At 36.8% G+C, this 17,243-nt stretch overlaps 1 protein-coding gene across 1 annotated transcript in view; it reads left to right on the forward strand.

The window, feature by feature from the left end:
• DOCK3 (dedicator of cytokinesis 3) overlaps window positions 1-16,869 on the forward strand; it is a 226,422-nt gene extending 209,553 nt beyond the window's left edge. The window contains exons 53-56 of the mRNA XM_088134686.1: window positions 318-405; window positions 3,918-4,040; window positions 4,664-4,746; window positions 11,273-16,869. Coding sequence (XP_087990812.1) covers window positions 318-405; window positions 3,918-4,040; window positions 4,664-4,746; window positions 11,273-11,779 — 801 coding nt within the window. The 3' untranslated portion in view covers window positions 11,780-16,869. The remainder of the gene's footprint in view (window positions 1-317; window positions 406-3,917; window positions 4,041-4,663; window positions 4,747-11,272) is intronic.
• Window positions 16,870-17,243: the final 374 nt, after the last annotated feature.

The following is a 17,243-nucleotide window of genomic DNA, read 5'->3' on the forward strand; positions in this document are numbered from 1 at the left end:
TCTTTGAGTTATAACACCAGAGTTGAGAGAGAACCTCACTGAAAAAAATAGCATCTCTATCTTGCTTGGGTTCAACTTCAGCCCTTTGCCATCACCACAGGAATTTCTAAGATAAATGCATTTGCTATTTAACCATTTGATAGCTGAATATGATGTGCAAATCCAGTTTATAACAAAAAAAAAATTAGGTGGTAATAACTTGAATGAGATCTTTCATTGCAAAAAGGAAATTTGGTTCATTAATCCTAAGATTCTGAATTTGTAATATGTAATAGGTTTTTTTCCAATAGTCCTGTATTGCATTTTATCTTTCCTAGCATCCAAATTTCCAGAGAGCCTTGCTCCAGCAGGTGATTGGACCATGCAAACCCTGCAGTGATCCTAATCTGTCTGTTGCTGAAAAAGGTATTGTTCGCTCAATTTTTTATATATATATATATACACATACACACACACACACACACACACACACACATACATTTATACAGCACATTAAATTACTGTTTTTGTTTTGTACGTTTGATATTAATAGTATTTCATTTTATGCTGATACAAAATTATCTTATCACCAATCTATTAAGGCTAGTTTATATGTCACACTTTTTTACCAAGATAATATCCCATAGAACCAAGTATTAAGGAAATATTTTTATAAAGCATCACTTAGGAGCAAATGAAATCACTAATCCATATAAACAAAAATATGTTCGTATCAGATTTTTCAAAATAAATGAAAAGCTTTTCCCAACCAGTTGAAAAGATACATAGTTATGAAATCACCAAAACCTATCAAGTTTCTAACTTCTGACTGATTGATTGATTTTGTGATAAAGGGATACACAATGGTTTAAAGCAAAAACAAATCAAACAGAACTTTCATACTGACAAATCTAATTACTATATACTGAATCATGCAACAGATAGTGTGGCTATCTGTTACCCATCTGCTGTAGGTAATATGCACAAGTTATTTGCAGGGGGCGTTGGGCAGGAGGAAATTATTAAATGTGCATTGTGCACCTTTTGCACTTCCATTGTGACGTCCCACATCAATAGGTAGGAGGGAGAGTTTGTATTGTAATATCACAATACACACCTTATCCATCAGATTTTGATGGAATCTTGGCTTGCTGCAGATGCCCTGATAATATGGGCTTTCAAGGTACACGTTCTTGTGTTCACCTTTGTTCTGGTAGAACGACGTTCCAGGTTTCCAGGTACTTAAGTAAAATACTAACACAGTAGAATATTCACTATTCATAAATTGATTTCCTCCCATTTCCCTGTATTCCTGAATTCTCCATAGGATTAATATAGAAAAGATTTGGGAAGCATGCATCAGGCTTGTGAGAGAGGAAGGGAAGGAAAATTAACAATAATGGGAATGAAGGTCTTCTTGTATTACATTGGACGTCTGCTGATAAACTAAGGCTGTCACTGCTAAGCTGGCCAGTTTGCTCCAGCTGCTCCTCTCCCTTGCAGGATCATGGGACAAAATTTCCTTGGATTTTATTAGCAGTCTTCCATATCTCAGAGTAAACATTCAATTTACTCTCAGAGTAAACATACAATTTATTAAAACACTATGTTTTATTTCATGTATATACTAAATTTAATCATAAGACTATTCAAGTGATGGAAAGTAGCTGAACATGAAATATATGTTATGATCGAAGTACTGAATAATAAATGAATAAATAATGAGTGCCTGTTTTAATATCCATCAGAAGTGCTTTTATATTAACCAAGGAAAACATGAAGTGTGGGTGATCCTTAAAGGATATGCTTCCGAGCATATGCAGAGTGTTAAAAGAATACTGAGCAATAAACCAGCAGGTTCAATTCAAAAAGAGAAATGCTCATAATATACTTGTCTTGGACACAGAATATAGGCTTAGTCCATTGTATGAGAGTTAACAATCATTCATGCTTGGACTAAGTAAATAAAGTAGATTTATTAAGAAATACATTGGATAGGAAAGCCTCATTCCTATCTGAACTGCATTTTGAAGAGAGAGAAAGACAAAAGAGAGAGGACTTACTTTGCTAATAATAGTGCAGATGAGAGACAGATGCAGCGACAGTGGGTAAAGAAATTTCTTGCCATTGGTCCTAGTGGCCAAAAGGCTCATAGATGCAAATTATAGATCCAACATTAAGTTTACAATAAATTATATATAAATTATTATTTATTTTGAATTTTGTATTCTTAGGCAGCAATCATATTGGTAGCTGTTCTATGAAATGGTACCATTTAATCCTCCATTATAAATAAGCAATTAAAATCAGTTTTCCAATAGCAAACAAGAGATTTTCAAATGAGCCGGAAAACAGAAATGGTATCTGAAGGTGTAAAAGATTGTGCTGAGGTTGAGAAAGAAAGAGGAGTATCTCTAAACACAATCAGCAGATGGGAGATTTCATCACAGATGCATCAAATAAATAGACTCTTAGTCCACCATGCAAAGATTTGAGGGGAAAAAAGTTTCAGAGACCTTACCTTACTGAAGTCACTAATAAAGGAGGGCTGGAGGGTTATTATCTAAGTTCTCAAGATTCTGCACTCTAATCCTTAATTCTTGGCCTTAAAGGTCATTAAGAAAATCTACATGAATCTTGCTTCCTTAATCATGTTCTGCAGTTAAGAAACTTGACAAATAGAGTTTGGGACAATTGAACTATGGAATCTAACTTACAGAGTTAAACAAAAAAATTATAGACATTAAAAAAATTGTCTCAAATTATCTTTGGGATCAAATACATTTTGTTGCATTCATATTACTGAAAACTGGGCATCAAAAAATGCCTTATATAAATAAAAGGTAGAGTATGTCGCTGATCTAACATACTAGATCTAAAAACATTTCACTTCTACCTTTAGATAACATAAAATAAAATTGCTTCAAAGTCTGCAAACAACAGCTTACTCATGACAGGAGCATAAAAATTGCTGCGTATTTGGAGTAGAAAATATTAATAGAAACCCAAACATGGTACAAGTCTACAGACCTAACAAACAGGAATAGGAAGCAATTTTTTTTTTTTTTTGCCAAGAGTCCATTGGCATTAAAACTAAAATCCCACTAATAAAAGTAAAAAAAGGAAAATACTCTCGTATATCATCATTACTCATGATTCAAAACCAGGGTATATCTAAAATGGAAAGCAATGACTGTATTTTGATTAAAAAGTGGGCTTTCCCTGCTGGTGGTGAAAATGGAGTTGATTCTAAGGCTGCAAATTGTCATCTTTTTCTTTTTCAACTATAGTACTCTCCTTCAAGTGAGAAAGTGCTGATATACGAGACTTTGGCCAATGTGTTGTATCAGATTCCCCTTCAATAAGATTGTGCTTGTTGTTTGGCAATGAAAGCAGCGATTCTTCAGACATGATCAATGAAAAATGTTGTGGATAGTTATTAAAGCAAGTTTTTTAGGAAAGATCTAATTTGGAATGTAATTATGTAACAGCATAAACTTTATTTGGTGAAATACTGTTTGTTTGTTTAGTGTCATGATTCCTGAGAAAATTAAAGAAAAACAGTTTGAAGCTATGAAAAACCTTTCCTTATCTTGGTCATCGCGGCACAGTAACAGGCTCTGTTGCGCATACTGTATTGACATTTCCTCATTTTTTGCTTCTTTTAATCTTGCTTTTTAAAACAAACAACAACTCCTATAGTCTAAAATATATATCATTGGTTTTCAAAGTTGTTCTGTTCTTTATATTAAAAAAAAAATTGTTTCCTCTCATCTGCTACTGACCTTCATAGATGAATATATCTAACAGCATGGAGCCAGTCCCAAAATACTCCAGAGAGACTGAAGAAAATAAAAATGTCAGCCTTCAATCCTATCAAGTCCCAATAAAACCTGTATTTCAATATTACCCAAATTCAATCTGTTTCCATCCTTCAGCTGTTTCAGCAGCACCAAGCAGCTGGAGTCTGGACAGCGGAACCAGAGAGGCCTTGCCATTCCTGTCTGCTCATGTTGGGAGCATCCTGGTCCCACCAGTGCCTCCCCGAAGCCTGACCCATGGTAAGGAAATGGTCAGGGGGTCTGCAGAAAAATCCTACAATGATGCCCAAATAAATCACGTAAAGGCCAACACTGACATCAGTATGTCTTCTGTAAAAAGAAAGGGAATTTGTGGAAGAAAATATTTTCCTGGTTCTCTTGGCTGACAGTTACCTAAATCTTGAAAACTTCAGCAGGGCTGTGAATGTGCTTTGGGACTGGAATTAGACTTTTGAGTGATCTAAGGTAACTTGATGTCTTGCTGAAGACTTTAATCTATAAATATATACTGAGGTCCAATTATTTTTTAAAACAAGTATTATTTATTTAGAGATTTTTATCATCTTTCCAAGGACAATCAAGTGCTAAAAAGTAATTGTGATTTTGTATCTTCATTGCTAATGAGCCTGTTTTCTTGCCACGGGAGCCTTGATATAATTAATATCAGCCGTTGGTAAAATTCTGCTGCCTTTACTTTTTATTTCTATTTTGTGTTTATTAAAAACATTGTATGTTACTATGTAAAAACATTGATTTCTGAAAGCCAGTGTTGTGCTGTCAGGATTAACATCTGCTTTAACCAGTATTGCACAAATTAAGAATTACGAACAGAACAGTGATTCTGCCCTGACTTCTCCCATAAGGTCACTATTCACTACACTTCGATGCCTTCCATCATCATCTTAATGATGCTCCCCCAGCGCTGCCTGCACGGACACTGCGCAAGGTAAATATTTTGTCATGGTTCAGAGCCTTCTATCCAGTCAGTTAACTATATCTCATTTCTTTTGGAGAAAGAGTGGTATATAAAACAAATACATTATTGATATCAGTTCTCTGTCGTATTTGTATCGCCCTGGTATTGCTTAAATTAGAATTTTAAGATATACTGTACCTGTTATGCCTAGTTTTTGGAGAGATCAAAAGCAAAAATCAGTATCCCTAGGAGAAACACATACAAACCCTGCAAGCTATCCAAGGGCCTCCGGAGGTATTTGAGAATAAGTTGCGATAGAATGAAACAAATAATCAGGATGCTCAAAAGAAAAAAAAATAACATTCCTGTTCGTTCTTTTACATGAGCTGTTTGTCTTGAACAAGTTTATCTAAATTGTAATCTAAATTCTGTCCAATTTTTGCTTTATTATCTAGTTCCCAGGCTAGTGTGAGAGGATGAGTCCAAAGTTTCCTCCTAGCTTGATACTAGGAAAGGAAAAGGGATTATCTTTGCTACTGAGCTGGGCTTTCAAGACCAACGGAAGTGATATAAAATATATTCTAAATTTAGATGAAAATTTAAGACAACACTGATTATATACACCTTTTCTTAGCATGTATTTTCATTTTCAGTTATTCAAGCATATCAATTCAAAAAGAGATAGTTAATCACCCCAGGTGCTTAGGAAAGGAAATAGCCCACTGTTGGGCTATTGGGCTATTATAAAGAAAGAAAAAGAGAGATTCTATTTAAATATAACTGAAGAGAAGAGAGCACTTTGATAGATACGCTTATCATGAAAAACAGCTGCACTTTCTGAGATTTCCTTATAGTTATATGAACTAGGTCCTCCTTTCTATCCAAACCACATAGTTGGGTGATATCTTTATTAGAACAAACCAAAATGGCACCAAAACATCAACTTTTCATGTTCTGCAGATCTATTCATCAGGCATAATAAGCAAGCAATGGAGAAGTAAGACAAGTTCAAAACAGTCCAGCTGTTTTAGCTACAAGGAGTGCATTTCAAAGTAACTCTCAAAATAGGGGCTGTGGATTAAATCCACAGTATTAGATGTTGTTGATTTCAAATTACACTTAGCATTCAAGGGCAATGAAAATGATTGTCCCTCTAGATTTGAAATCATAAAGACTGTTGTTCCTTCTGTCATGGGTGATGTACCTTGGCCTGGCAAAGAGCAGTAATAAAGAACATCACAATCTTTGTATCAACAAAGCTGAAGGGACCAGTTAAATAAGATAAATAGGGTAGTGTTCTTGGGGCTTAATGGGAATTGGACCCTCAAAATATATAGTCCTCCTTTCAATTGTATATTCTCTTTCCCTGGAGGTAGAATCCATCCTGGATGGTTAAGTACGGTAAGTTTCAAGGCACATAAAAAGCAATCAGCTGTTTTGGTCCGGGGCTGGGGGATAAAACCTAACTAATTATTCTGTTGGTAACTATTTTAAAAATTGAGGCATGAATTAGCTGGACCATAGTAATAATAATTTTTATTAGCACTAATCCCATTGCTGCAATGGGAACCAGGTTAGATTGGCCTGCCTCTGAACTAACAGTTGGGTTTAAGGCATTTCTGAGGAAATTTTCTCAAACCTGATCAACTGTTTTATCAACATCTTGATTGAGATATGGAATAATGAAGTCCCCAATGCACTGATATGGTAGTTCCCAAGCATTCCCAGACCCATATCAGGACCCATAGTGCTCCATTGTATAAAATAGTGAGTGATTATGTGTGCAGTGAATCTGTGGCCAATGACATATGAGAACAAGCAGTTTGAGTAATTGAAGCATAAGACTAGGGATGTATTTAACTGGATATGGCATAGGTACCATGATAAAAGTTATATTGTGGTAATCAGAAAAGAACTGATTAATTCCACTAATGTGGTGTGGAAAATAGTCCAATAGAATTCTTCAGTGAATGATGTGGTCCTTGATGATTCTGACTGCTGACCTCATAATATATAAGTGCCATTGTGAGAGGTTTGCACGGTTCTTCATGGATAAAATCACTTGGATCCATGCCAGCCTGGATGCCTCTTTGGAGAGTACCATACTTAAGAGATTCAATAACATCTGAGGAAAATTACTCAAGGAAATAGATAAGGTCCTTGGATTGGTTTGCATCTTGCATGTTAGAGCCTTCCCTGGCTTGGTTTTTAAGGACTTCCAAGGTGTCTATCCTTTCAATAATTAACACTTCTCTTTGCAGATGGTTTCCTCACAACATTAAAAGAGGCATTGGTGACATCCTTAAGAAGTCACCTCTGGATCTGACTAGTTTTAATAACTATAAGCTGGTATCCAGAAATCTTTATTTTGCCAGTCTGGTGGAGAAGGCAATGGCTCCAGGAACTATAGCTCCAGGAATCTTTAAAGGAAATTGATTATTTAGATCTTCTCCATTCTGAATTCAGACACAGCTTTGGCAAAATATCATCACAATGGCCATCTTGATAGATAAGACAAATGCAACAGGAGAATTGCAATCCTGTGGTACTCCTGGATCTTTCAGTAGCTTTTGATACCATTGATCACAGCATCCTGTTGACATGTTTGAGGGAACTGGAAGTTAGAGGCACCTCTTTGCAGTGTTTTTGCTCTTACTACTATAGGTGTTATCAGAATGTGAGAGACATTTGGTATTGTGGTGGCAAGGGGGTCCTGAATGGCTCCATCTTGTCTCCCATTTTATATGAAACTGTTGAATTTTGAGCCAGTTGCTACCAGTAGAGTGCAAATTCAGTTTTGGATATTTCAAGAGCCTCTGCTTGTTTCCAGGCTGTACAGGACTGATGTGAGATAGCAAGCTGAAGCTGTATTTGGACAAAACTGAGATGTTTTATTTATTTATTTATATTTCAAATTTGTCACTGCCCATCTCACTACAGAGTGACCCTGGGCAGTTTACAGTAAAAACAGAATAAACATTCATTAAAATAGATAAAAATTAATTAATTAAAATATGCTAGAAAACAAACTTCCTGTATGATACTTCCAAGAGGCTGGTGTTAATTAGGTGTTAATAAACTCAGGGAGCGTTGTCAAGGCGCCAGCCATCCCCAGGGTCAGTTGTATCTTTCCTCGCCCCACACAAGTTGGCAGAGCCAAATCTTCAGTTCCCTCCAAAAAATTGGAAGGGTAGGGGCCCACTTCACCTCTGTTGCTGATGACAGAAGCTAGACTTCAGAATTGGCACATAGTGCCTGTTCTGGATGGGGCCATGCTGTCCAAGGAACAGGTTTGCAGTTCAGGAGTTCAGTCTAGCACAGCCAGATAGTCATTGTATCAGTTTTCACTGACAAACTAGTTGTGCTCCAACCTGGAAGAGACAGACCTGGCACTGGTGAAAGAAGCACTGGTTAGCTACAGGGATGGATTGTTGCAATACACTATCCATGAGGTGACCCTAGAACATGGCTCAGAAATAGGAGCTGGCCAGCATGCACTAGCATATCGCCCCATGTTGGAACAGTTACTTCTTAAACCTTTTCAGGCACAGCTCAGGGATTAAGTCTTAATTAGAGATTTGCTTCAGATTCAACTGAGTCCCATTCCTGAATAAAATCTAGTTGATTCAGAAATTTGGGAGGTATCTAAATCAAACTCCAAATCTTCAAACTATGTTTCAAGGAATCCTAGACACAGATCTGCAAAAGGGATACATTTATTCCCAAGCTTTCCGTGTTTGGATAATTCCAGATTGGGTGCAATGGGAGGGAGATGACTGTGTATGATATTAAGACTTACAGCTCTAGCATTTACTCAAAAATCAGTGACAGTTCTGTCCAGTTTCAGCAAAAAGTCCATAAAAGGTTTCCAGTATTTTATAAAAGTACTTATTATCTCTATCTCTAATCAAACAAGTCAATTTTATATTCTGTGCTCTTGCCTAGTAGTCGGACCTTGTTAATCCTTAACTTGACATTGAAGTATTGTACTGTAGGACTTGATCTCCATCCATATTTTCTTTTGCCCATCCTAAAAAAAAATATTGAGGCTTCAACAGCCCTCTCCTTACTATTTTCATCAAGTTGTTCTGTAAATCCTCCTTTCTCTTGTAAATCTGATAGTAGTCCATTATCCACATCATTTTTCATAATGTTTGTATCTCCCCTGTTTATTATCTCTGTTTTATTTTCCAAAATTTCCACCTCGACTTCACTTTGAATTACCTCTCCACTCAGCTGACCTGTAAATTCTTCAAGATTATTTTTTGTCTCTACTTTTAACTCCTCTTTCAGATCTCTTTTAAATAATGCTTTCACATAGGCAGTTACTGAGGCTGTTATTGTAGCTGTAACCTTCTTTCCCAACTCCTCATAGATCTTTTGAAATGTCTTGTGTGATGTCTTTTTCAGTCATTTCTGTAGGTTTCACTACTTTTCTAATAACAGCCATTTCATCAGGTACAAAAGTAGAAGTAAAAAGGAGACTTTTTTTTCTTTTTCGCCTTTCTCTAGTCCTTAAGTCTGTGATCCCTTCTGCATTCCATAATTCTATGGTCACATGATTTGTCTCAGATTTCTTTTATCTCTTTCTTTTGCAAAGTCCAATTGCCTTTCCACTAGAACTCTAAACAGTCTGTCTACTCACAAAGGTAGTATTTTATTGATTTAATTATTTTAAGAACACTTTAATAAAAATCCTAATATTTCAAATTTAACTGGCCCCTTAATCCATTTTAAACTTTCTTAGGTTAAGTTCTTGTTAAGCTTTTTGGCATTTATCTTAAATTCTTTAAATTGTTATTTTATTCTTTTCTTTAATCTGGAATGAAGTATCACTCATCGGAATGTTGTTTTTTTTTAACTGCTGTTCCAAAGATCTCTTTTAGCTCTGATGTAATTGTATTTCAAATGTGCTTAAGAAACTGAGGTTTTAGCAGACTGTTCTTACAGGCTCCACTGCAACTGAGCTTAATGTCTTTCCTGTGGCTCCTGGTATTTTGACTCATGAGTTGACTGCAATCTTGTGGTCTCCTCACGAGGAGCAACCATCTGGAGCACAAGTGGATGACTCTTGGACTCTCCTTCTCTGGAGAGGCTCCATTGGCCCAGGCCTAGCTGTCAGTCTCCGCTGCAACATCGCCTCCGCTCCCTCGGAGACATTTTAGTCTGCCATTGTCCTCACCCAGAAGCTGCTCACAATATATGATTTTTAAGGGTTCTCCTTTCATAATGCTTTTGGTGGAGGGGGAAATACTGAAATACTGGATTGGATTGTTCTAGAGCTCTTTGCTAGTAGAGAAATCAAGATTTTTTTTTGCTGGGTTCTACAGAAACTGGAAAGGTGCGGCACTGAGCACTTGCTTGTAAAATTATGAATGATTTACCTCAGCTACTGTTTGCTTTATGGCCACTATCCATTTTTAAGTGCTGTAAACTTTGTGTGACTTTGCTGCCAATTGAATTGAAGACCAGAAAGCCTTACTTTTGCGTTCATGATAACTTCCAAGTCCTTGCACCAAAACTTATAATATTTTTCAGGCTTCTTAGCAAGAGACATATATGTGATGTATGCATATATGTATATATACATACTGTATATATGGTCTATATTTATAAGCTATCATACAAAATTCCAAAGGGAAGGGAAAGAAAAAGAGAATAATTCCCCCTTAAAAGAAAATGTGAAGACCCCCCTTATAGAAGAACCACTGCTGCAAACTTCAAATAGTGCAGATTTCCTAGCTAGAATCATCTCTATGTTGCTTACCAAAAAATAGTAAAATGTGTGTGTCATTTTTGCAGTCTTTTATATGTGTAAATGCTAATCTAGTACAAAGCATCTCCCAAGCCTATTCATTTGAAATTTGACGTACTTGAGCAAAAGCTGAATGTTCTACTTTATATGCAAATTGTACCCAGTTCCCCAAGAAATAAAATTAACAGCAGTTACCTTTAAAAACAAAAAGCAGTGTTGCCTAGAATTGTACCTATCTGACTAAAATTCAGTAGCTTCATGCCAAATTATACCAAATAGAAGAAAGATTTATAACAATGAGAAATTTAGATTCCCACATCAGGATTAAGATTCAGGCTTCAAATAGTATTGATAGACTCTGAAGCAGTCTATTTCTTTTAACCATTCAATCCCATAAAGTATTCTGCAGGACTCTAAAATGTGCATGGTTTTTTGGACATTTGTTTGGCCCAGTCATAAAGACATTGTTCAGCTGTGGATATTGTGTGGGTTTTTTTTACCCAATGGACAGTTACATTTTCACTTTTTGTGATTTTTTGGTTCAGCAAAATATATACAGATGGAATTCTGCTACCATCACAAACAGGTGCTAGCATTTTAGAAGCTTAGAGGAGGTGAGATACATTTTTTTTAATTGAAATGAAAATCTAGGATGTGCTTTTAAAAAGATGAACTGAAAATCTAGAAAATAGGAATAATATTCTATAATCTGTATAAAAATATTCACCAAGGAGATACATGAAACTCTTTATATGTTCTAACATGTGCATGTATGTCTCTTTTTGTTTTCCTTTTAAATAGTCTCCTCTTCACCCAATACCTGCATCACCCACAAGTCCCCAGTCTGGCCTGGATGGAAGCAATTCCACCCTTTCTGGTAGCGCCAGCAGTGGAGTTTCTTCACTAAGTGAAAGTAATTTTGGCCATTCATCTGAGCCCCCTCCTCGAACAGACACAATGGATTCTGTCCCTAGCCAGACCTGGAACACTGATGAAGACTTAGAGACACCCTACCTCCCTGTCAGGTACAGTCTCTCAGAGCCTGATGTTTTAGAAACGCTCAAATCCCAGCCATGCCGAAGCCACTCCGCTCCATCTGGAGTCATTCCTCAGGACACTATGGACCCTCCAGCTCTACCCCCTAAACCATATCATTCCCGTCTCTCAAACATGGATAATGAAGAAGGAATGATTTTGGAAGAGGATGAAAAATATCGAGCATTGCATCGCAAGATCTCCCAACCAACTACTGGTGCAAAAGAGGAGCAAGCGAGGGTAGCGTGGGAGCATGGCATCAGTGAGAAGTAGGCAAAATTTTGAGAGAGAATAGTCTGTATGATCATTCCAGCATTTAGAACCGGAACAGTGGATGAAAAAGTAGGGGAGTAGATTTTTTTTTTTTAATTGCTGTGAGATTGACTGGAATCAGAGACTCGGCCAGCACGTGAAATTGCTGCTTTCCTTTTTATTTAATTTTATACTTTCCAGATTTTTAGTGGTTTGGGATTTGTCCTTTTTTCCACAGTGGATGCTATATTCCTTCTACAGTTTCAGACAACAGGATGACATAAGGGGGAGTGGCATGGAATTTTTACAAGCTTTCTTCTTGGTTTTGAGATGTGCACAAGTTGAAGCAGTTGCACTAGGAATGTGTATATAGTACACTTGCTGTATTAAGTGGATTTGGGGATTCCATGAAATGTCAAGCCAGAAGGTGCAGTTTAAAGCATGACGTACACTGAAATCTGCTTTTGAAGAAACTGGATCTTCCAGGCTTCAGGCGTATGAACTCTTTTGTGGTGATCTCCCTGCACTGCCTCAGGAATGCTGAAGCAATCTAACCTGTGTTCGCTTGCTATTGCCTATTTTAAACATTTCATAGTTTGTTAGACTTTTTATTTCCACTTTTCTCTCATTATCATGGTGTATGAAGCGACCTGTAGCCCATTCTTGGCCAGCTGTGCCTAAATTTAAAGAGGCTTTCGGCCCCGGCATTCTTTTATTTTTAAAAAATTGTGACTCCAAAAGCCTCTTCAGGATTGAGGGAGGAGTAACTATGACTCGACAGCTGGGAATCTGGTCTAGAATAAAATAAAAGGAAGGTTTGAGTGCATACTTGATCTTTGCCACAAACATCTTATGTCATGTTCCTCAAAGACTTTCACATCACAAAAAACCCCAACAACTGTTCCAGTGCGTTAAAGTAGAGGTGTTAAAATCATGACTGATTGAAAGGCAGTGAAATAGAAAGCTGCTACTTAATTTGTATTCAAGAACTAGTTCTGACCATTAATTTAACATATTGCAATTACACATTTTCACCAAAGGAACCATGAAACATGCTGCCATACGCTATGCAGTAGCTGATAGTGTAACTAAACTTGGAAAAGTGTCAGAAAATGTATGAAACATACATTAAGCAATATGGCAAACTTATAATGCAAGATAATTCTGTATTGACAATTGAAGAATTTTTAATCAATGCTTCATTTTCCTGCAATTCATTCCAAGTTCTTAAAATGGAAAATATAAATGTAAAAGCTTTAAGATCCAGATTTTTTTGCCCTGTCCTTGGATGGCTAAACGTTCCATTTATTTTTACATTTTTCACAGCGATGCCCCAAAGCACATTGTGAAAGATTTGTAAATTGATAGTTGTACCACAAAAACCCTGAACTAAATTATGAATCACTTAATATTAAAGGAGAATGGATCCATTCACTATAATGGATTTATTCAGTGTTTCCCCATAAAAGCCAATAATGAAAGATGTCTATCCACCAATAGAAAAAACACCATTGGTAGAATGGATTCTCTCTTTTGTGCCCTATATACTCTCAAAATCTACTCCAGGGAGCCGGAGTTTCTTTGGAGAAGATTTGGGGAGTACAGAGAGGAAAAGGAGACAGCCCAATGTATGAATGAAAGTCTGCTCATGAAATGTAAATAGAATCTAGGAAAACAACAAATTTAAAATCTTGATTTCTCTAATCAGTGAGTCAGTATTTGTAGGGAAAAAAAGAAAAAAAATCTAAAGGCAAAAGGCACAATGTGCACATCCTCCTATGGCTAAAATTGCTTTTCATGGAAGTAAGTTGCTCGGTTACTTTCCCCAAGGTCTCTTTTGTGCAAAACACACGTATGTTCTTATGTGACCTGACATGAAAAAATTGGTTTTGTTTACACTCATTCTTACCTTCGTCCCATTAGCAGTATTTTCCCACTAGCGCCACCAAAAGCATATCTACACAGCCACAGTTTAAACACAGTAGGAAAGATAAGCTTCAAATTTTAGAATGTCAAACATCCAGGCATCCTAAATTTTACCTATCCAAAACTCCAGCAGGATTCTTGAAGCATATAATCTTCTAATCTAAGTTTGAGAGAGAGCACACTCCCAAGCATGTTTAATTAAAATAGTTGTTTAGATTCAGTGAGTCTTGTTCCATAGTAAGTGATGCTCAGAGGATTGAATTCTGGATGTTAACTATATATATTTTTTCTTTTTATATAGTTCTGAAGATTTCTTTTTAACAGATTATATAATTTTTAAAATTTATTTAACAGGTTTATATAGCTGCACATCTACCAAACATTTTGTTTGCTATCTGGGTGACAAACAAAAGATAAAACGTAATACACAAATCAGTTAAAAGAACCAAGTCAAGGCCACTATAAAAACACTTTACCAACACCTCCCCCACACACAAGCCAGGCTCCATTCATATTGTGGCCTGAGTGCCTGAAGGAAAAGCCAGATCTTCAGAGACTTCTAGAAGCAAACAGGGTTGGGCAATTCCAATGTCCAGGGGGGGAGGTTATTCCATAAGGCAGGTGCCATACCAGAGAAGGCACACTTCCTACGATCCACCTAGTGACTGTTTCACTGAGAGGACCTGGAGCATGTCCGCCCTTCTGGCTCTAGTGGGGATTGGTAGTCCTGCAAGTAACCTGGCCATATGCCATGTAGGTTTTTAAAGATGACAACTAGTACCTTGAATTGCACCTGGAAGCCTACTGGGAGCCAGTGAAGTTCACATAGCAGCAGTGTTAGATGAGCATACTATGGTGCATCCAGAACTACACATGCCACTGCATTCTGGACCAGTTGACGCTTCCAAATGCTCTTCAAGGGCAGCCTCATATATAGCATATTGCAGTAGTCTAATTGGGAGGTTATTAGGGCACTGCTTCCCAATGTAGGAACTGGCACAACTGACATGTAAGATAGCTCTATACAAAGACCCTCTTGGCCATAGCTGCTATCTGCTCAAGCAGGAGCCACAGGTTGAGGAGGACTCCCAGACTGCACACCAACTGGGGGAGTGTCACTCCATCCAGAGTTAAGAATGGAAGATCATTAGATTCAGGAGGCTTTAAAAGCCACAGGCACTTAATTTTGTCAGGATTGAGTAAAACCCTGTTCTTCCCTATCCAGCATCCCAGCCTCCACACACTAGCAGAATACCTCAAGAGCATCACTTGGATGGCCCAGGGCAGAGAGGTAAAACTGAATATCATCAGTATACTGATGATACTTGACTCAGTGCCAATGGATGACCTCACCCAGCAGTTTCACATAGATATTAAATAGGGTTTCAAACACCAAGTACATTCTATATTATCATAATCACCAAGTTCTGTGGAGAAAGGCACATTTTGATATAAGGATTTTTGGGATCCATTATTTTCCAGTTTCTTTTTATGATGTTGGTGCGTGTCCATGCAGATGTGTGATAGCTTTTTAAGGAGGCATTGTGTATATATGTGTGTGCAAAATATAAAATCAGATTTCCAGTATAAGTTAAAAGGTGAATGTGAAACTGAACATTGTATAATTTGGAGCTGGAAGATCACAAAATATATGGGTAGAAGTCAGGCTCTTTATTAGATATCATATGCTGTATTGCTAAAATTGCTTATTAATTTTTCAGATCACCAAGTAAGCACTATTGCATGGAATTTGTGTATTAAGGTGGTTTTGAAAGCCAACATTTCTGTAAAAAGCATCCTTTTTTTTTTTTGGACACAGGTAGCTGATGGAAAATAACCTTTATATATTTTTGGACACAAAAATAGCACAATCATGGTGCCTTGAAAAAGGTATAAAGTGCTCTAAAATACGTTATTCATGTCCTTGCCTGGAAGAAAAAGTTCAGACGTTGGTGGTTGGAAAATGGGAAGAATTCATTCAATCATATATTAGTAATAAGAGTATATAATTAAATTTTGTTATTATAGGGGGGCAAAAAAAACCTTCCCCAGCAAATACCCCACACTCATTTTGACTCCCCACCCCACCCTGGTCCTAATTTTACTGTTGTCAGTGGGGACTGTCATTTCCTATTATGAGGAATAATGAGGCTGCAGGAACTTTAGAAAGGGAGTATAATTTGCTTAATTTTCTCTGTATTATGTTTTCTGTAGATATTTCACATGAATGCTGTGTATTTGTACAGGAAATTGAGCAAAAAATGTATAGATTGTGATGTCTGGTACTCTGCCCTGTAAATGTGTTTTTACCCTATGCCAATCTTATTTAAACACACACACACACACACACTCCCTCTAACCGGTTCTCTTTTTGTGTATTCATGTTCAGAAAACCTGTATTAATTGTAAGGAAAACAAACAAAGGAAAAAAAGTATACCAGAGTCCTAAAGATATTTGGTTGTATATATTGTGATAGCATGTTTCTGGAATCAACAAATAAGTGATGTGAATTTTAGGTGTAAATATCTGATGTTTTGTTTTGGAAATTTTCTTTCCCCACTCAACTGCTGTGATGTGGAATTAAACATTAATACCTGATATTAAAAAGCACTGAGCAAATATACTTTCTGAGTTAGTGATGAAATATTTATTCAGGTGGCCAAGTACATCATAACAAACGCTGTACGTACTCAGAAAGCTAAATAATATCCTTTTGGTCTTTTATACAGGTATTGTTAAATGAAACTATATATACTAGTAAATCTGAGGTTGGAAAGTAAGATTGGAAAATAGGATTGGCAATCTATTTGGTAAGAAAATATATCTGCCTATTCATCCTAAAGGGATCCTATTTTAGTTCGGAAGTTTAAGATACATTAAAATGCTTTCCCCAACGCTACTTAGAAAGGTCAGCGTCAAGAGTATTCAGAAGAGAAGGTTAAAGTTGCCAAAGAGAAAAGAGCTGTCAATTTTCTTCTCACTTGCTAAAATGAAAGCCTTTCCCGAGTCCTCCTATATTCACAGTATTTCTCACTTAAGACTCTCCAACAGTCCATTATTATTGTTCAGTGAAGCAGCTTGGCAGACTATTCCCATCAGGTCAGTTATGAGCTGTGACAATTCTGTGAACCCAGAAACATGCTCTGTATCTGAACTGCAGCTTTCAAACAGCTGTGATGATAGGCTTCTGCTGCCAAATGGCAAAGCACCATATCCAATGCATTCAGACACAGCCATGGCTAGAATATGTGACATTCCATCATCATGATTAGAGCAAGTTATTTAACACTTACCCCAGATAGAGAGTTTAAAAACACCATGTAAATGAGGTATAGCATATAGAAAATAAACTTTATTGTTACACAATTACTTTCTGGATCAGATTGTATGGATGAATGTTAGGATGGAACAAATATATAAAAGCACAGCCTACACAAATAAAAACAATGACATGGGATAGATTTTAATTCAGAGCTTGTATCTGAACTGACACATCTGTCAAAAGATTTAGCTAATACATTATTGTATGTGACAGATCCTGTGCAAATCTCAGCTCTC

The sequence above is a fragment of the Python bivittatus genome, unplaced genomic scaffold, assembly GCF_059951505.1.
Source record: "Python bivittatus isolate LINGU-HERP-01145 unplaced genomic scaffold, Pbiv_v1 ctg000080_np1212, whole genome shotgun sequence".
NCBI classification, from domain to species: Eukaryota; Metazoa; Chordata; class Lepidosauria; order Squamata; family Pythonidae; genus Python; species Python bivittatus.